Source organism: Quercus lobata, chromosome 4, assembly GCF_001633185.2.
Source record: "Quercus lobata isolate SW786 chromosome 4, ValleyOak3.0 Primary Assembly, whole genome shotgun sequence".
Classification (NCBI taxonomy): Eukaryota; Viridiplantae; Streptophyta; class Magnoliopsida; order Fagales; family Fagaceae; genus Quercus; species Quercus lobata.
In genome coordinates this window covers 95,520,206-95,541,725 of record NC_044907.1, presented here as the reverse complement: position 1 = coordinate 95,541,725, position 21,520 = coordinate 95,520,206, and the positions used below count along the sequence as shown (strand labels likewise).

Sequence of the window (21,520 nt, the reverse complement as noted above, 5' to 3'; positions counted from 1 at the left end):
GTGGATTCTTTACATTCTGATCTCTCTTGTCTTTGCCTCGAACTCCCTCCTTCGCACACACAAATCTCCTTGAAGTAACCACTCCAGTCTTTTACATTTATTTACATACTCTTTTCTAATACTAAAACCAGCCTTTCTACCATATTCATTATAAAAACTACATGCAATCTCATCCGCTTCAAACTCCATCCCTTTAAATGGGGTAGATTCCATGGGCACATTAGAAGGAACATGTATTCCCATCATTATCCCTAGAAAAAATTGAACATAAATTTATTATAACTTTCACCTATCATTTATTTTCAAAACAGAGATGATGTAAAAAAATAAATGAGGATGTAATGAATGATCAACATACTAATGAGGATGTAGCTCATATGAGAGAAATGTTATATATCTTTGTTACTAAACATAAAAATTCAAGATGACCAAGCATGATTTCAACTCAACTCACTCAAAGGGCAGTCAATTTAAACATGACAGTAATAAACATGTTCTTTAAAATCTTGCATCCATAATATGCCATCAAGAATCATTATAAAGGAATCTTCTTATTATGATTAAAGAACTTATTTATTATGAGATTTTTTTTTTCAAAAGAGAAATTTATTAATTGAAATATCTAAACCTTGTGATCAACACCACAATAGTATCTTTTTGATCACCTCTCTATATATGTCCGTAATCCACATTAAGCGTACAAGTAATCATTTTTTAATTTCACATAAACTCATCATTGATACTATTTTCTTATGAACCGATTATAATAGACTATATTAACAACTATGGAAATATATATTTTTTTAAATTGTGCCACTAAACTTATTGATTACACTATGAATTAGGATCATGTGTGTAAGGATTTTAGTGTTGATCCATTCCATAACATTTTATGGTAATAAATTCAAATTTATTGATGTAATTTTATCCATTTGAAAATCTAGTTAGTTTTTTAGTTTATATTTAGAGCTACTCAAAGAAATGCTTACTAAAGAGGTTTGCTTGAGCGAAGGTCAAGATCGATTAAGTGTGATGTGAGGTGTGCTCAAGCAAGATGGTAAACTTGCTTAAGTGGAACATTAAAGGTCCGAGATTTTGCATGTCTCTCACTTGAGTGAGGTCGTAAAAATATACTTTCCTAATCTACTTTCTGAAGTGGTTTCTCCATTAAAGATATTCTTCTTTGATTTTCCACTTCATCACCAAATGTTATGTCATGCTTAATGTGCTTTTTATATTACTTATTGATTTGTTAATTGCTTAACTATAGTGAAAAATTAATTGTCTAAGTGGATCACTTCACCAATATAATTTGATAATTTTGCTCATTAATTCACATTGGGGTCTAAACAGAAATTTCAATGTTCAATCTTATTTAATTATATGAAATTTTTAAGAAAAACTCTAACTTGCATCCAGCCATCAAAACAACAATATAAACTCACCAAGAAGTTTTATTGATAACTCCTTAGAGTATCCTACTTGAGTATGGTGAGATTTATCACAAAGTATTTGACAAGATACTTACCTTTTTGAGTGACAAATTTACTTTGATAAAGTTCCCTTATTAGCAAATCTCTACAATTAGTCATTTAAATATCAAAGTTGCATGTGTTAATGGCAGGTGTTTTTTTTTTTTCAAAAAAGCTACTAAAAAAGGCATATTCATTGGTCATAAGGGCCATGACTAGAGTACACTTGCTATACCTTCCTTTTGTTTTTAGCGAAAACATTCAAAAATTAACTCGTTTTCTTTTTTTTGTGAGTAAAACTCGTTTTCTTATGTTCGGTAATCAGGGGCGGTTGCACATACATTTTAGGGGTTCATATTAGGGGGTTCAAATGAACCCCCTGACTTGAAAAAATTTATTTGAACAACAGCTACAATGAAGGTCTTTGATCAAACTGTTAGGGACCTGTAAGTCTTAACTGTGATTCTTATTATGTAGTTTCTTATCATGGTGATCTCATTGCTATTTGAGTGTTCTGTTTTCTTGATTCATCGTTGGCAATATTGGTGAGAAAAGATTATTCTTTGGATAGTTTCTCTTGAATTACATGGTCAGTAATGGAGTTTAGTCTTGTTTATTCATTCATTATATCTTGTTTCTCTATTATTATATGACAACAATTGCCTAAGACGTTAATTTTTTATTGATTTTCTTACAGTAAAAGAGAGGTGAATAAGAAAATGCTTAAAGTCCCTGGAATTGAGCAGAAGGTAAAAAGATTTCCTTTAATTTTTTTTTCTTATTTGGGTTTTCAAAACTTTGATTGATTTGTCCTCGTCAATATCTGGGGGCAATGGTGGTGAGATTGAACAATAATTGCCCATGTGTTGTCCCTATGTTTATTATTGAAAGATCTTTGTCTGGTGATTATCACTCCTGTATTAGGCTATTGCTCCTTGACAACAATATAAATGCAGAAAAATTATCAAACATCAAATAAGATAAGCATAAACAAGTTTACGGATATACCTCTGTTTTGGTAAGATAGAAACAGAGATGCTCTGAAGCTAAACTTGTTCTCTGAACCTTCTGTGAAGCTTTTTTTTTTTTTTTTGGGTTAAAATCTGTGAAGCTTTGAATGTGGGATGGCAAGATAGAAACAGAGATGTCTTCTCTGAGCCTTCTGTGAAGCTTTTTTTTTTTTGGTTAAAATCTGTGAAGCATTGAACGTGGGATATATCTCTGAACCTCCTGTGAAGCTTTTCCCTCCTATAAGGTTTTTTTTTGTTTTCCAGTGCACAAATATACCTCTAACTCTATTTCACTTTTCCCTCCAAAAAGTTTTTTTTTGTCCTGTTGAGTTAAACAAATCCTCCAATTTAAGTGTTTAATTGAGGTTAAGTGTGGTGTTTTCATTTTAAATAATGTGGCACGTTTTTAAACCTTGATAATTTTGGACTCAATCCCCAGTATAAACGGGAGCCTCTTCATTTCACTTTGAAATGGAGAGGATTTGGATCCAACCATTAATGACTCATGAGTCAACAAGTTCCATGACACTAAATTGCAAAAGATGTTTCCAAGACGGTACGGAAAGTTGTGTTTTCATCCAGTTAAAAAAAAAAGCAATAAAGATAAAATGACAATACGGAAAGTTGTGTTTTACGGAAAGTTGTGTTTTCATTGATGATCCAGTCAACAAGCAATAAAGATAAAACGACTAAAGGTAAAATGACTTTTGCAATGTGTCATCCCAATACGTTCAATTAAATAGCTCAGTACAGGCATACCGCGTGGAAAAGTTGCTCAAATTCTTCATTCGTCAACCACGCTAGCTAATATTAATGCAGTGACTGATTGTCATTCTTTTTTATATATTAAATAAATCAAGAAGAAAGGGACAAAATCAGCCCCATCAGACTTATAAAAAGTAGCTCATGACAAGAACGTGAGCAATGGGTTTTACATTCTGAAGTGCAAAAAGAAAATCACAACACAAAAAAGCTTCCGGTTAATGTGTGTTCTAATCACCTATTTTTTTTAAATATTTTCTCAGAAATTAAAAATGTTATCAATACTTTTTTAATTCTTAAAAAAAATTTTCTTTTAAAAATGGTTAATTATTGTGTATCTTATGGCGCACAAGTTTTATTATATCTTCTATAATGGATTGCAGGCCCAGTTGATATCTAAGGAGTTCTTATGTGTAGCCAGACCTGGAAAAAAGTTTTACGCGTGAGAAAATTTTAGCCCAATGGGAAAAGATATCTAGCGAATTAAAAATTAAAAAAAAAAAAAAAAATCAAACAAACAATAGAAGTTGTGTGCAGTCGTAGTTTCAGTTAACTCAACTAATAAAGTCTTTAATGGTTGAATAAGAAATCTGAAGTTCTATCTCCACATGCACCAGAAACATATTAGTGTTTTGGTTTGATGATAAAAAATTATTATTAAGAGCGGATACCATAAACTGAACCTCCGTCTCAAAAAAAAAATTTGAATGCAACAATATTTGTTCCATCCACAGGAATTGACTGCAACAGGTTTCTAAATTTCCAATATTAGTATTTTTTTTTTTCAACGTGTAAATTGCAGTAGCACCCTTTGAACTTTCAAGTTGTTACATCAACGCCTCTTCTATCAATGCCTCGTCCATTTTCTACCAAACGGAACACATGGGTCTCACGTGAGCCTAAATGTTTTTTATCCAATAATGAGAAATGAAGGAAAATATAGAGAGAACCAAGGATGGAAGTAGGAATTTGTCTTCTGGGAACAACAACTTGAACAATAAAATTTTGACCAACAAATATGCTAAAATTCAAATCTAAGTTAATATACAAAAAATAAAACTAGTATCTATTCTGTATTATTAAAAAAAAAAAATCTAAACAGAATAAAAAGACACAAATAACAGTTTTGAATATATTTGAAATCATTTATGATATTTCAAAATGAATCTTGATCTTTTTTAAAGTATTGAAAATAATTTATATTAATTCTATAATAAATTTTGCTACAATACTCTTTTATTGTTATCAAGTTGAAATGGACAAAGAGCTGGTGTTATGGATGGTAGAGAAAGGAAAATCATTGGAGCTATTTGAATATACGGCCTGTACTATTTGGAATTAGAGAAACAAGGTTAGGCTCAATCTTCAAGCTAATCCGCTGCACCGAGTTGCTGCACAGTCAGTTGCAATGTTGGCGCACTTCAGATCAAGCACAGAAGCTTCAGGTATGCAGATCAGAAGCAACAAGCCAGGAGGTAACAGATGGCAAGTTCCACAAGCGGGTTTTGTGAAAGTGAACTTTGATGGTGCGGTCTTTGGTGAGTTAAATAAGTTAGGTGTTGGAGTTGTGATAAAGAACAACAACAGGGCTGTTCTAGCTTCATGTTCAGAGAAGTTATCGCAGGCATATAAGGTAGAGGAGACAAAAACATTGGCTGCCTGGAAAGCCTTGATGTTCGCCCATGAGTTGGGGTTCCAAAGGATAATACTAGAAGGGGATGCTCTTGGTTTAATTCAAGCTTTGAAGTCACAAGAGCAGAACATAAGTGCATTGGGTTTGCTGGTGGGAGATGTGAAACTTTAGTCAAATCATTTTCAAAGAGTGTTGTATTCTCATGTAAAGAGAAACGACAATAGTGTAGCTCATAATTTGGCAAAACATGCTACATGCATACCAGATTTCCAAGTTTGAATGAAAGATGTTCCATCTCATATTGTTTCGTTGTTGTATTCAGATGTAACTCATTTACATTAATAAAAGTACTTGATTTCTTTCTCAAAAAAAAAAAAAAAGTAGAAATGGACAAAAGCCAAAAAAACCTAGCCCTTTTTGTCTAAGATTCTTACTAGGTAAGAGCATTTCCATCAATCAATCTAAATGAAAAAAGTGGTCAAAGCTTGAGTCCAATTGCTTCATTGCACTAGACCCATTGGCATAGCAGCATATGGCCAAAAGTCGGCATGTGTCACAAGCACAACGGTTCTAGTGCAGTGAAGCATTGGACATCACGGACCCTAATCAAGTCCTTAGGGTAAACAACTCTATTTCATGGTAAGATGCTCACTAGCAATATGGACAAGTTTGGTGTGGGTGCTATGCATGCATGATGTTCCACGCACCTTCATATATCCAATTGAAGCCATGACTTATAAGCTAAGAAATAGCTTTCACGAAGCTGTGGTTCCGTTCCATACAAACTTGAAATGACTTCTCCAAGTAGGGTCAACCTTATCTTTATTGTTTAGTCACTAAAATATCAATAAAGATTAAACTTGTTGTCTTAACCCGTTAAATTAAATAGCTCAATGGAAAGTTCAACACATTAAGTAAAATTAAATATCTAACTCGAACATCAATGAAAAATTCAGTTGGTCATAACGTGTAAGAAACGTTCAGCAATTCTTCATTCTTCAACCATAGGAATATCAGAAAACTTGTAGCTCAAATTATTGCATGTAGCGATTGCTTGTCACTTATTTTTCATTTTTTTCTTCTTGGGATTAAATAAATCAAGAATATAGGAATAGTCGGGCCCAAGCACTCTACTCTTTCTGCGCTACAAAGCCACCAGCCGCACAAAAAGAGCCCCATGACAAAATTGAGAGAGATGAAATTTTACACTCAAGGTACAAAAAGAAAATCCCAACAGCAAAAATTTTCAGCATGAGTTTTTTATCTTCTATAATGGGCTGTAAGGCCCAGTTGATGTCTGAAAAGTTCTTATGCGTAGACCAAACCTGAAAAATAGCAAAAGACTTCTTGAATTAGTGGTGCCTGAGATTTCTTCTAAAGGAGTAAGTTAAGTTTAACTATTCAATCTTCTATGGGAGCTGCTTGAGTACTTCTTCTAGTTAATTAATAAAGATTCAAACTAACAGAAGTTCAGTGCAAGAACATTCCGATATTTGCTTCATCCACGGGAGTTGATTGTAACAGGATTCCAATATTTAGTAGTTTTTTTCAAAAAGGGTAAATAATTGCACTAGAATTCCTTGAACTTTCAAGTTGTTATAATAAGGTTCCAACATTTAGTACAACTAAGATCTTGCCTTTCAGATGCTTTTTTGAATGCCGGTAAAACTGCATAAAATCACTTGTGTGGAACAAGTTTAATCCAAATAAGGCTGTAGCGGGAAAAAAAATACATGTAACTCACTCCATATGAGAGGAAAGTAACATATATGTATGGGCTACACAGTATACCAGCTCCTATAAAGTAGGAGAAGCACAATAATGACCAAAATTTCCATCTATTATTATCACGTCAACCCCAATTATTAAATCAATTTCTTACAGTATCTCGTCCAAGGCATAATATCACAAGTCAAATCTTCATGGTAGCTAATAACTGGAATGTACGGATTCAAATGTATTAAGGCACATGAGACATAATGGAATCAGACCCAGTTTAATAACAAAATTCAGAAATCCATAACTCATACTATCAAGCCTAAAATCAGTCTCATCTGGGATTTGGATTAGTAAACTCCATATCCAGTTAAAAGTTAGGAAATTACTACTACCGTGTTGGTTCATTAACACAAATTTGTAACCTTGCATTGAAGTTTATAGAGGTCATGCAAAATCTCCTGTGGTAAAATTTGGACTAGTGCTTTTTCTTGGAATATGTGATTGCTATCAAACTCATCAAAGAGCATATAGAACCATAGAGATCAAAGATACATCATGTCATCTAAAATCTTTAACCAGCGGGGGACCATTGCCTCGAAATATCCTTGAAAATGTGTTGATTATAATGTGCTAACATTATTGGATTTACCCGTACCTATAGAGAATTCAACTTTTGATCAAATCAATTGACATGAAGTTTGAGATGCGGCCACTCAACAAACAGTGGCTCAAACAAGAGAAGAACTGTAAAATACAACTTGTAAAAATGTTCATGTACTACACAGCATCATGAAAGTGTGTGATTTAAAATATATCCACTTTAAAAGTGTGGGGTTTAACATGTCCCAAATATGAAACTATAATTTTTTTTTTTTTTACTTGCTTTCTCCTTAATATTATCATTTTCCCTTGAAATATCCTTTATTTTAATTGCTGAGTAGAATTCCAACTGATGGGGGTACTTAGCATTCAAGATAGAGCATTAGCATCAAGAAATGCTATCCTATATTTTTTTACCATCTCAAAAAGCAACTTTATTGCTTATACCATACCATTTTACAATTCCTCCCACATCAAAAAACTCTATTTTTATTAAAATATTATTATTTTATCTTTCTTTATTATTTCTTTTCCTAGGCTTTCCAACCGTTTTTTTTTTTCTCAGGCTCCCTCAACCTCTAGCACAAACCACAAACCACAAACACAGACACAAACACAAACAAACACAAACCCACACCGATAAAAAAAAATCATCACCGGAGCCGATTTGAAACCCAAACACGACCGGAGCAAACCACGACCACAACCCAACCACGATTTGAAACCCACCGGAGCAAACCCATTCAAAAAAAGTCATCACCGGAGCCACCTCAGCCACAACCCAACCACGACCCAACCGCGACCAACGACCCACTTCAGCCGCCGATCCACGACCAACGACCCGCTTCATCCCAGCTCGCCGATCCACGACCACGACCCAACCACGCCGATCCACAACCACCACTGACCCATAACCACGCCGACCCATAACCCACAACCCACAACCCACAACGGACCCACAAAGGGATTTGGAGATGGGTCTGAGATGAGACGCCGTGTGAAGCTTCGGCAATGGAGAGGGTGAGGGTGAATCGGTTGAGCTTCAGCAATGGAGGATGGTGTGTGATGTTGATGTTGATGTTGGGAGGAGTTTTGGTTTGAAGAGAGGATAGAGCAAATGGAGATACGGAGATACAGAGAACGAAGAGAGAGATGGGAATTGAAGTACCAGACGGGTAGAGAGGATGGAATAAAATATAATATTTTTTTTTACAATTGTGCTACAGTACAATTCTAAAGATAGAATTGTACTGTAGCATAATTGTATAATTTTTTACAATTCTTGTGTTTAGCATCCTTTGATGCAACACATTTTGAACCATAAAATGCTAAAAAGGATATAAATATAGCATTAGCATTTTTCAATGCTAGTGCTCTGCCATTCAACACAGAGGTAAAGTAATTCTGGCATTCATTTTCAATTGAAGCCAGCCATGACTAATGACTCATGAGTCAATAAATCATTTTTAATTGAAGCCATGTCTAAAGACTCGTGGCTCGTGAGTCAACAAGTTCCATGACAGTAATTGCAAAAGTTGTTTCCTAGACGGTACGGAAAGTTGTGTTTTCATCCAGTCAAAAAAAAGCAATAAAGATAAAACGACTATACGGAAGTTGTGTTTTACGGAAAGTTGTGTTTTCATTGATGATCCAATGTGTTTTCATTGATGTTTTAGTAAAAAAAAACAATAAAGGTAAAATGACTTTTGCAATGTGTCATCCCAATAGGTTCAATTAAATGGCTCAGTACAGGCATACCGCGTGAGAAAAGTTGCTCAAATTCTTTATTCGTCAACCACGCTAGCTAATATTAATGCAGTGACTGATTGTCATTCTTTTTTATATATTAAATAAATCAAGAAGAAAGGGACAAAATCAGCCCCATCAGACTTATAAAAAGTAGCTCATGACAAGAACGTGAGCAATGGGTTTTACATTCTGAAGTGCAAAAAGAAAATCACAACACAAAAAAGCTCCCGGTTAATTTGTGTTCTAATTATCTATTTTTTTAAAATATTTTTTAGAAATTAAAAAAGTTATTAATATTTTTTTAATTTTCAAAAAAAAATTTCTTTTAAAAATGGTTAATTATTGTGTATGGCGCACGTTAACAAAATCCAAGTTTTATTATATCTTCTATAATGGGTTGCAGGCCCAGTTGACATCTGAGGAGTTCTTATGGGTAGCCGGACCTGGAAAAAAGTTTTACGCGTGAGAAAATTTTAGCCCAATGGGAAAATATATCTAGCGAATTAAAAATTAAAAAAAAAAAAATCAAACAAACAATAGAAGTTGTGTGCAGTATTTGTTCCAGTTAACTCAACTAGTAAAATTTTTTATGGTTGAATAAGAAATCTGATGTTCTATCTCCACCTGCACCAGAAATATATTAGTGTTTTAGTTTGATGATAAAAAACTATCATTAAGAGCGGACACCATAAATTGAAACTGTCTTAAAAAAAAAAAAAAATTGAATGCAACAATATTTGTTCCATCCACAGGAATTGACTGCAACAGGTTTCTAAATTTCCAATATTAGTATTTTTTTTTTTTCCAACGTGTAAATTGCTGTAGCACCCTTTGAACTTTCAAGTTCTTACATCGAGGTATTGTGCATAACATCATCCATCAGCCATTCAAAATAGTAAGTTAGGAACGTTTTCAAAGAATTAAGAAAACTAACATCTCGAGTTTTAGAAACTCGAGATCCATATTATAACTCGAGTCCAAAAGACTCGCTTCGTGAATGTGAAAATGCCACATAGATCTCAAGTCTTTAAAACTCGATTTCCATTCAAAAAAATTTCACCTATAGTGGCGTTTTTAAGCCTTACAGTGACGTTTTAAAACCCTATAGCGACGTTTTCCTGCAAAAATTTTTTTGTGAGTACAGGTTTAGGGGGTCCTATAGTGGCGTTTTTAAGCCCTATAGTGACATTTTATAGACCTATAGCGGCGTTTTTACTCAATTAATGGAAATCGAGTTTTTAAAACTCGATTTTCAGCCTCATTTTTTTTTTCCCAATTTAACTTAATCCACTTACAAATCGAGACTTAAAAACTCGAGTTTTATCTTGGAACTCGAGTTTTAGACACTCGAGATGCTAGTTTCCAACATTGTTTTGAAACGTGACAATTAACTAAATTTTTTAATATTTATTGTTATTTAGAAAAAAAATTCTTCTTACATCAATTCCTCTTCTATCAATGCCTCGTCCATTTTCTACCAAATGGAACACATGGGTCTCACGTGAGCCTAAATGTTTTTTACCCAATAATGAGAAATGAAGGAAAATATAGAGAGAACCAAGGATGGAAGTAGGAATTTGTCTTCTGGGAACAACAACTTGAACAATAAAATTTTGACCAACAAATATGCTAAAATTCAAATCTAAGTTAATATACAAAAAATAAAACTAGTATCTATTTTGTATTATTAAAAAAAAAAAAAATCTAAACAGAATAAAAAGACACAAATAACACTTTTGAATATATTTGAAATCATTTATGATATTTCAAAATGAATCTTGATCTTTTTTAAAGTACTGAAAATAATTCATATTAATTCTATAATAAATTTTGCTACAATACTCTTTTATTGTTATCAAGTTGAAATGGACAAAGAGTTGGTGTTATGGATGGTAGAGAAAGAAAAATCATTGGAGCTGTTTGCATATACGGCCTGTACTATTTGGAATCAGAGAAACAAGCTTAGGCTCAATCTTCAAGCTAATCAGCTGCACCAAGTTGCTGCGCAGTTAGCGGCAATGTTGGCGCACTTCAGATCAAGCACAAAAACTTCAGGTATGCAAATCAGAAGCAACAGGCCAAGAGGTAACAGATGGCGAGTTCCACAAGCGGGTTTTGTGAAAGTGAACTTTGATGGTGCGGTCTTTGGTGAGTTAAATAATTTAGGTGTTAACAACAACGGGGCTATTCTAGCTTCATGTTCATAAAAGTTATCGCAGGCATATAAGGCAGAGGAGACAGAAACATTGGCTGCCCGGAAAGCCTTGATGTTCGCCCTTGAGTTGGGGTTCCAAAGGATAATACTAGAAGGGGATGCTCTTGGTTCAATTCAAGCTTTGAAGTCACAAAAACAGAACCTAAGTCCATTAGGTTTGCTGGTGGGAGATGTGAAACTTTATTTGAATCATTTTCAAAGAGTGTTGTATTCTCATGTAAAGAGGAACGATAATAGTGTAGCTCATAATCTAACAAAATATGCTATATGCATACTAGATTTCCAAGTTTGGATGAAAGATGTTCCACCTCATATTGTTTCGTTTTTGTATTCAGATGTAACTCATTTACATTAATAAAAGTACTTGATTTCTTTCTCAAAAAAAAAAAAAAAAAAAGTTGAAATGGACAAAAGCCAAAAAAACCTAGTCCTTTTTGTCTAAGATTCTTACCAGGTAAGAGCATTTCCATCAATCAATCTAAATGAAAAAAGTGGTCAAAGCTTGAGTCGAATAGCTTTATTGCACTAGAACCATTGCGATAGTAACATATGGCCAAAAGTCGGCATGTGTCACAAGTACAAAGGTTCTAGTGCAGTGAAGCATTGGACATCACGGACCCTAGTCAAGTCCTTAGGGTAAACAGCCCTATTTCATGGTAAGATGCTCACTAGCAATATGGACAAGTTTGGTGTGGGTGCTATCCATGCATGATGTTCCACGCACTTTCATATATCCAATTGAAGCCATGACTTATAAGTCAAGAAATAGCTTTCACGTAGCTGTGGTTCCATTTCATACAAACTTGAAATGACTTTTCCAAGTAAGGTTAGCCCTATCTTTATTGCTTAGTCACTAAATATCAATAAAGATTAAACTAATTGTCCTAACCCATTAAATTAAATAGCTTAATGGAAAGTTCAACACATTAAGTAAAATTAAATATCTAACTCGAACATCAATGAAAAATTCAATTGGTCATAACGTGTAAGAAACGTTCAGCAATTCTTCATTCTTCAACCATAGGAATATCAGAAAACTTGTAGCTCAAATTATTGCATGTAGCGATTGCTTGTCACTTATTTTTCTTTTTTTTTTTCTTCTTGGGATTAAATAAATCAAGAATATAGGAATAGTCGGGCCCAAGTACTCTACTCTTTCTGCGCTACAAGCCACCAGCCGCACAAAAAGAGCCCCATGACAAAATTGAGAGAAATGAAATTTTACACTCAAGGTACAAAAAGAAAATCCCAACAGCAAAAATTTTCAGCATGAGTTTTTTATCTTCTATAATGGGCTGTAATGCCCAGTTGATGTCTGAAAAGTTCTTAAGCGTAGACCAAACTGAAAAATAGCAAAAGACTTCTTGAACTAGTGGTGCCTGAGATTTCTTCTAAAGGAGTAAGTTAAGTTTAACTATTCAATCTTCTGTGGGAGCTGCTTGAGTACTTCTTCTAGTTAATTAATAAAGATTCAAACTAACAGAAGTTGAGTGCAAGAATATTCCGATATTTGTTTCATACACGGGAGTTGATTGTAACAGGATTCCAATATTTAGTAGATTTTTTCAAAAAGGGTAAATAATTGCACTAGAATTCCTGGAACTTTCAAGTTGTTATAATAAGGTTCCAACATTTAGTACAACTAAAATCTTGCCTTTCAGATGCTTTTTTGAATGCCGGTAAAACTGCATAAAATCACTTGTGTGCAACAAGTTTAATCCAATTAAGGCTGTAGCGGGAAAAAAAAATACATGTAACTCACTCCATATGAGAGGAAACCAATATATATGTATGGGCTACACAGTATACCAGCTCCTATAAAGAAGGAGAAGCACAATAATGACCAAAACTTCCATCTATTATTATCACGTCAACCCCAATTATTAAATCAATTTCTTACAGTATCTCGTCCAAGGCATAATATCACAAGTGAAATCTTCATGGTAGCTAATAACTGGAATGTACGGATTCAAATGTATTAAGGCACATGGGACTTAATGTAATCAGACCCAGTTTAATAACAAAATTCAGAAATCCATAACTCATACTATCAAGTCTAAAATCAGTCTCATCTCAGCTTTGGATTAGTAAACCCCATATCCAGTTAAAAGTTAGGAAATTACTACTACCGTGTTGGCTCATTAACACAAATTTGCAACCTTGCATTGAAGTTTATAGAGGTCATGCAAAATCTCCTGTGGTAAAATTTGGACTAGTGCTTTTTCTTGGAATATTTGATTGCCATCAAACTCATCAAAGAGCATATAGAACCATAGAGATCAAAGATACTACAGTACACAACTGTTCGATCAACTTATCATTCAGAAATTTTATCTGTCCCCTTCAATCTTGGGGGTGCTTTTCTGTCTTTACTGGCTTTGAACTGAGTATCAAAAAAAAAAAAAAACTTAAAAACACAGCAAACAAAATAAAAACTGTAAATTAACAATATAGTATGGAGAACTTTACATGATATAAGTAGCAGACTGCACCACAAACCCTCATCGAAGAACAACGTTCAGCTTGCTCTGCACCTGCTCTCTTACATTCCACTGCATACCACAATTAAAGAAACAAATTTGAATTGAATAATTATCTTCACCAAAAACATACTCAACAAAAGGAAAAGTCAGCAAAATCTTTTTAAATGAAATACCTGCAACTCATTAATTTCGTCATCTGTGAGTGAACGTTCCATCGATCGATATGCAATCCTATAACAATGACTGGTCATTCCCTTCTTGTTGGTGAAATTGTCTATCAGTAGCACCTAAGAGTCACAAAGTTCAATTTTAGACTAGCGTCATTGGCAAAATTCAGTTTTTGGTGAGAAGACATATTAGTGAGATATAGGATTGTCTCCTTAAGAGACCAAACTTAAGCCAGGTTCTGTAGTAACATTTGACAACAAGGTTGAAAGTCTAATGAAATCATGATATTTACCAATCTCAAAAAGTAGGACATAGAATACCATACACAAAATAAATCTTAACTTGCCCACGATCCTGCTGACACTTTCATGGTCAACCATTCAACATGGATGAGCTCAAAGAACCTTAGCAAGGCTTTTAAGGTATTTGCAGTTGTTATTTGGGGGCTTGTAGAACTAACATGGCTCGCCTCCAATAATGAAAATTCAGAATTGAGAATTACCCATTCTTGTTAGAGAAGGTGATGACACTAAAAGTGCAGCTATGAATATGTATAGCTGTAACATGCTTGAGAAGAAAGTCTAGATCCCAATTTAAGGCTATCTATGTTAGGTTGTCTAATAACATATCACCATTGATCATAAAAACAATCCTTTTTGTAATGACTCACTAAATATAGTCCAAAAAAAAAAAAGTAAACAAAAACAATTTTTTTTTTAATGACTCACTAAATATAGTCCAAAAAAAAAAAGTAAACAAAAACATCCACAGTATGTACATGTGCTTGCGAACATGTTAAATTACGCATGAAGTTCTTTTCAAAAAATGTCCACATTGAAAGGGAACTGCACTTGACATGTAAATATTCAGATCTAATTATCCTACAATGCGACCCTTTGCTTTAACTCAAAATGAGAGATAACAGAAAGACGCTACATACTTTCAGAAAGATTTTGGGACGGAATGAAAAATGGCATACGACATTGCTTCTAGGATGATGGGAGTATCCTTTTAGTCAAATATGAAGGGACTATGCTTTTACTCTGCTGATCATAGTTAGGTCTTTAAATCCTAAAATTTTATGATCCTATGGATCAACTTCGATAATAAAAATCCCAACAGAATTACAGTTTAGATTCTTGGATCTGGATCCCTCTTACAGACTTACCAATCCAAAAAATGCTACTTCCATGCCTACTAAAAAACAATTTTTCATACACCACAATAAACCCACCACCCACTCCGGCATTACCCAATAAATCCCAAAATGAAGAAAAACCATCAAAGCAACTGCAATAAGATCCCCAATACACTCCCTGTATTCAGCCCCTACCACCATTCTGCAAAGAAGATCCCTCTTCATAGCATTTTTTTTTCCATAACCATTTTCAATAAAGCTGTTAAAAACACCAAGCTTTCCTAAATGGGGAACAAACATTCTCCCAATTTACAAAAAGGTACTTTATTTCCCAAGCCCCCTTAAAATTTCTCTTTGTAATTTTTCAGGCCCTCTAGTAACACTTACAAGCATGGGAAATATTGACATAATAGGTTGGTAGACAGGAAAGAGTACTCATAATTTCCTTTAGAAAGGTACAATTTTCTTTCCATCCCATCAACCTTCTTTCTGTCTTTCTCCAATAACACATCTCATGGAAATTTACTCATAACGCAGACCAAGAGGCAGAGCCTAAGAAGAAAATGTAAAGCAATAAATTTACTGACCTTACAACCAACTACATGTGTTAGCTCTACCACAGCCTGCATTTTCTCAACTGGAACCAGTTCACTCTTAGCAAAATTCAAATTTAAGCCCAAAATTGTTTCGAAAGATAGTAAGGTTCATCTGAGAGAAATGTCCTCTTACTTATCCCTATGAAGTATCATCAGCAAATTGTCCAAGGTAAATCCCAATAATAGTCTATAAAATCTTACAATCCTTCAATTCGATCCTATATGATTTGTTTTGACCTAAATACTTTCTCACCAATTTTAGGTAGGTTACCTATTTTACCCACGCTGGAGCCCATAGATCAAATATTCCCCCTCAAATTAATTATTAGCTGTTAGTATTAATGAAAGATAGGAAAGAGAAGATAAATTTCTTAAAGTGCCTTTAGATGAACCATATCAGGTCCTAAAGTCTTCATTGGTAAGAAAGACAAACCTCACATAGGTAACCATGAAAGATATTCTCTAATCTATTTCAAGCAATCACTCTCAAATCCTTCACATGCATAAAATGATTTATTAAGTAGCAATAATGACAAAGTGACTTGCAATGCACTGACAACATACCTTGCTGAACTTCTCACCATCTACCAAACAAACATTTGCCAGTGTTAGTGACTAATTTAATACCCTAAACAAAGCTGCTAGAGATTTATTCAACCACTCCATGCTGCCAAAGTTGAGTATTGAAGCCTACTGACCCAAGGAAGGACTTTATAGAACTGCCTAAAGGTATGAGAAAGGTGAATCATTTCTTGGAAGTTAAAAAAGTGCGAAATGAGACCTCCAGCCCCCATAAATATACAGCGATGACCACAGTCAGAACTCAGTTCATATGCCCTGGAGTGTCTCAGTAAATTCTACCAAGCAAACGACAACAACAACAACAACAACAAGCTTACAACAACGATGACGATGAAGACAAGATAGACATACAACCAGAAAAGTTCAGAACCAAGCTTCAGATCACATCAAGCATGATCATTACCTCAGTCTTCAAAATCACTTAATGACCCTTTCTACTAGTTGACATAGTCTAAGCATGATTAGATGCACATATTTTTATTTTGTCGTTCATAACATAATAGTGCACAAATCTGTTGCTTATAAGGGAGCAATAAGGTAAAAACAATATAAAATAGATTGTAAACAATGATATCAATACATAAAATCAAAAGTAGTTTATTTCTGCAACATAACTTATATATAAAGATCAGAAAAAGAAACACTTAATTAAATGTATTCATTTCCACTGAATGTCCAGGGCCTCCAGGCACACCCTCCCCTCAAGCAGCAAATCACAATGCATAAAGTTACTATATATAACAGAGTACAGGAATAAATAGGTCAATCTAGTGAATGATTAAACAAGTTAACTGTTCAACAAAGCATCTGTTAGGAATAACATTGAAAAACATACCTCCTCAGCAAGATCTCCAGCAATTCCTCTCACAACTTCACATAAGTTGTTTTCAGTGAATGATTCATTGATCCAAAAACTTATATCTTTGTAACAAGGAGGATACTGCAACACAATACCATAATTTCAAATTTCAAACAAGCATTTACAACTTACAAGTAGCAGTTGGATGCCTAGAACCTTTAATAGGTGTGTAGGTGTGCGTGTGTGTGCGCGTGTGTGCGTGCATGTGTGTGAGATAGGGTAAAGCTTGTTGCACATCAGTGCGTGCGGACACACAGGTGTGCAACAACTGAAGTTGTGAGATGAAGACACTATTTCAAACTTGAAATTGTGGCTTCAACACACGTTTTTAATTGTTTGCACACCTGTGTATAGACACACAGGTGTGAAACAAACTCTGCCCTATATGATAAATAAAATTTTAATATGTACGTAAAGAAGGCTGAGAAGCTCATTATGCGAAGATAATCATAAAAAAAGGGGGCACATACCAATCCTTAAAAGATAAAAACAAAAAAAAACAAAACTTTGTAACAAAGGGTTTTCTTTTTGGTTCTTTTGTCATGTAAATAAGTTAAATTTATTCAAAGAAAGAATTTCATGAACAAGATGTACAAGGCATAACAACATAAAAATACATAGTGCAACATCATTCCTTTACAACAATGAAATCTCTATGGAAAAATTTTAATTATATTTTAGAGGGAAGAAAATGTTAGTAATACCTTTGAAAATGGCTTGAATTTGACTCCCAGCTGACCCTTGGAAAACTGTTATACAAAACACTGAAGATCAGATATTCAGGTCCTCCAGATTATGTGATGAAACCAAGGATGTAAATTTTGGCATAACAATAATTCAAATTCTAAAGAAGACTTAATTTCACACACAAATAGTCCAGCAGAGGAGAAGAAAATAATAAAGAATTATCATTTGATAAACTCAGGAATGACCTGTGAGGTGAATCGCTCATCGTTTGACCAGAAAAGCCGAATATCTGGTATGTCAAAAAGAACCATTGCTAACCGCTCTAATCCAAGACCAAATGCCCAGGCAACATTATTTGTTTTGCCACTTCTCTTTAATATTTCTTGCTCTGTCACACCACAACCCAGAACCTCCAACCATTTCTCCTGACATCATATTGGGCATTGAAATAATGAATTACATGCTACTTCAAATGAAAAAAAGGAAAGGAGCAGAGTTTTTCATAGAGGGCAGTATAAGGCAGAAGAAAGGTATCATGTATACATGCAACGCTACATATATATATATATATATATATATATATATATAGCAAGATCAAAGGCCTACCTGAAAATATATCTCAAGTTCAAATGATGGATTGGTGAATGGAAAATAAGTATCAATCCAGCGCATTTCCACAGCACCTGATAATTTTAGCAAATTTAAACTCATACCATTCATCTATATATATATATATATATTCGACAAAGTAAGCAGAAAAAAAGCCTAAGAACAAGACCATGAAAAAATAATAGAATTTTAATAAATTAATACTTCTAAAACAAAATTAGGTGATTTGTATACTATTCTTTTGGGAGTGCAAAATAGTCCCCACCTTTCAGTTTCCCTGTATCATCTTAATTTAGCTCCCAAAAGTAAATTAATGCTGGTTTTTTTTCCCTATCTAAAATTTACAGCTTTTTCCTGACAAATTCATTCAACGTTTCCACAACTCAGAATATTTTCTGGTTACTAGAGTGCATTTGCTCAGCAAGGTTTTGGTTCTAAGTTTACCAAATAGGTGATTTGCCAAGCCCTCAAGACATTTCTTCAAGTCCTCAGCTGCATAAGATGTGGCATCTACACCAGATGCCTCCCAATCATCTCGTGAAAACACACGTACACCTTCCATCTAAATATTAATGATACAGATTCATCAAACAAAATGAAAAAAGAAACTTCAAGAAGGTAATCAAAATATAATTTTGTTTGTTAGAATCAGAGGAGAAACCTGATGAAACACAGGGTAATGAGTCGAGTCTATGGAATCCCTGCGGTATACATCTCCTGTAACAAGAAAATGAGTGTGTCCTCTTCTCAATAACTCTGCCTGATGAGCACTAGTATGACACCTCAAAACAGATTGAGCATCAATATAGTATGTATCATTATAACTCCTGCTTACATGATCAGCAGGAACCAAGACATCATCAAAATTCTGCAAGAAGTACACTTACACTTACAATTTGTTTTATTATAAGTACTTACAATTACGAAAATAGACAAAACAAAGGGGAAAGTGCAAAACAATTCAAAATACTCACAATAAACATGTATCTGTAATCGTAGTCTCAATAAAGATATAAAGTGAGAGAGAGAGAGAGAGGCAAAGCACAAAACATGCAAAGAAGATGCAATCATGATAACAAACAAAATAATTATATAAAAATAAATAAAAACATGAAATCGGAATTTAGAAATTTCAAATCCTAGAATTTGAATGGCTTCCACTCAAAATTTAAGTTATGGTGATTCTACCAAATACCAAGGTAGAACACAGATGGCTGTGAAATTATGTAGTCAAAATTAGTAAAATAATCTTAGATGATTTCTTTGGTTAATAAAACTTAATATCAAAGACTTTAAATTTGACTGTGAGATCAAGAGCTTCACTTTGAAAGTTATGGTAATGCTTTTGGAAACCATAAATCCAACCTTAAGGCTATCAGAAGTTTAGAAAATAATTCCATCCTTGTCCAACACAAGTGGCATACAAACTATATAATTTATCATGACGATAAATAGTTGCATGTGCAACAAATGCATCTAGCCATCATATGAGCAAAACTAGTTAAAGAGAGAGAAAGGCATCATAGGGACATGAACATGCAATTTGTCATGAAAAATGATAGAAACTTGCACCAATACCTGTTTCACGGTTACAATTGGACAGAGATCATCGAATTTATCAAACTTGTTAGGATAACTGGTGTCAAAGTACTCATATATAGCATTCTTCAGAATCCCAATCGGGTGCTGATCCCTCCTATGAAGTTGCATTCCAAGTTTTGAGAAAATTGTATCCGGGACATTGTTTGTAGGGTCATCCCTCACCACATCTACAAATCCATTAGCCCAATATATGAAACTATGTTGTATATATGCATAGGTAACCGAAACAGTAGACTGATGTGAAAATCTAATAGATTTGAACTTGTTTGCACTCAGAAATTGGTTGTCAGGACATTAAATATACCCCACAATCCTAAAAACCAAAGCCCAGCACAGTATAACAGCTAAAATGATTTTAAATTGAAGTCTAATTTTTGAAGAACTTGCATTTCCAATATTGTTAACCAGGAAAGCAATCCACAGAAATTCAAAGTCTCTCAAAAACTCAAACTAACACAACAGTCGTAGAATTTCGTATTCGAAATTTTTATGGGTACGATGTTCTCGAGTGTCTTACAAACCCCAAAATGCAAATACTAAACAGGAAAGCAAATAAAGAAACTCAGCAAACCCAGTAAATGACTCTTAAATTCATGGATATTGACAACATTAAGGAACAACAAAACTAGAAAAATTCAATGCCACAGACTGCAATGGCCAATGTCAATGCCATAAAAGTATAACAAGCGGAAAATAAAACCAACCCAGGTAGTGAAATTGCTCACCATGTACATAAATAACAAAAATACAGCATAATGAGAAAGCACAACAGAACCCAGAAACCAGACCAACCTGTCCAGAAATTGCAAATGCAAAAAATACCCATCATAATTTAAGCAAACAAGTTCAAATTTTTGGACCAACCCAATTGTCGGAATGCAAAAATCAGTGACACAGCAATTCAAAACACTCTTACAATTAAACAGAGAAAAAAGGGGACCAACCCAGATGATAAAATTAAGAAAAAAAATTCAATTGGGTATCCAAGTTACCTTCTCGACCAATCTTGACTCCGCCAAGTTCGAGCACAGAGGCCACCGGTGACCTCCATTTGTTGCGGTGAAGCTTTTCAGAAGGAAGAGAAGAAGAAGAAGAAGCAGCAGCAGAAGAAGAAGAAGTAGAGAAAGGAATGCAAAAGGCGAGGCTTCTGCTATTTCTAGAGAGAAAGAGTGAGGTTCTGGAGAGGAGAGTAGTGTGAGCGAGTGAGATGGCCATTTTTTTTTTTTTTTGTACAGAAAAGAATTAAAGAAAGGCTGTGTTTGCGTTGAGAATGATCTCCTTATCTCCGCTTAAACCCCCACCAAATTTTCTCCGGTTTTTATTTCGATAAATGACACCTGGCAAGCAAATGATCTAACGGTTAAAAAACGAAAGCAAGTCAACAAGCTAGCAAGTCACAGAGGCCCTTTTGGATTGAATTTTATATTGAAAGTAATGGGTTTTGCCGTTACAGCCTTATGGTTACCAATTCTTCTTCTTCTCACTCTCACTCTCACTCTCAGTGTGTGCAATGAGATTTGAAAATTCGTGGTTTATGGCATTGGTGACCTTAAGGCGAACACAAATTGATTCAGTCTATTCGTGAGGTATGTGCATACTTTGTGATGGGATAGACTTTTTTCATGCTCTGGCGGTG

General features: G+C 34.2%; 1 protein-coding gene across 2 annotated transcripts; it reads right to left on the bottom strand.

Annotated features, from left to right (window-relative positions):
• Nucleotides 1-13,083: 13,083 nt before the first annotated feature.
• Nucleotides 13,084-21,134, bottom strand: LOC115986449 (phenylalanine--tRNA ligase, chloroplastic/mitochondrial). 2 transcript variants are annotated; one of them, XM_031109479.1, is made up of 11 exons: nucleotides 20,877-21,134; nucleotides 19,861-20,051; nucleotides 18,944-19,150; nucleotides 18,727-18,844; nucleotides 18,280-18,356; nucleotides 17,919-18,098; nucleotides 17,691-17,735; nucleotides 16,963-17,067; nucleotides 13,817-13,930; nucleotides 13,630-13,712; nucleotides 13,084-13,543 (listed from the first exon to the last, which is right to left on the bottom strand). In XM_031109479.1, exons 1-10 carry the CDS (start codon nucleotides 21,097-21,099, stop codon nucleotides 13,662-13,664), a joined length of 1,311 nt encoding a protein of 436 aa, XP_030965339.1. In that variant the 5' UTR covers nucleotides 21,100-21,134; the 3' UTR covers nucleotides 13,084-13,543; nucleotides 13,630-13,661. The 2 variants fall into 2 exon arrangements, with proteins under 2 accessions (XP_030965339.1, XP_030965340.1); XM_031109480.1 differs by lacking the exons at nucleotides 13,084-13,543; nucleotides 13,630-13,712; nucleotides 13,817-13,930 and adding an exon at nucleotides 13,937-16,858.
• Between the last annotated feature and the right edge of the window lie 386 nt (nucleotides 21,135-21,520).

What these genes read in the sequence shown, in the direction of transcription:
- LOC115986449 (XM_031109479.1), bottom strand. Translation starts at nt 21,099, where the DNA reads ATGGCCATCTCACTCGCTCACACTACTCTCCTCTCCAGAACCTCACTC. An exon ending in AGTCAAGATTGGTCGAGAAG is followed by an intron (nt 20,052 to 20,876) that starts GTAACTTGGATA and finishes ATGGATTTGTAG; the next exon opens with ATGTGGTGAGGGATGACCCT. An exon ending in AACTTGAGATATATTTTCAG is followed by an intron (nt 18,099 to 18,279) that starts GTAGGCCTTTGA and finishes ATATGATGTCAG; the next exon opens with GAGAAATGGTTGGAGGTTCT.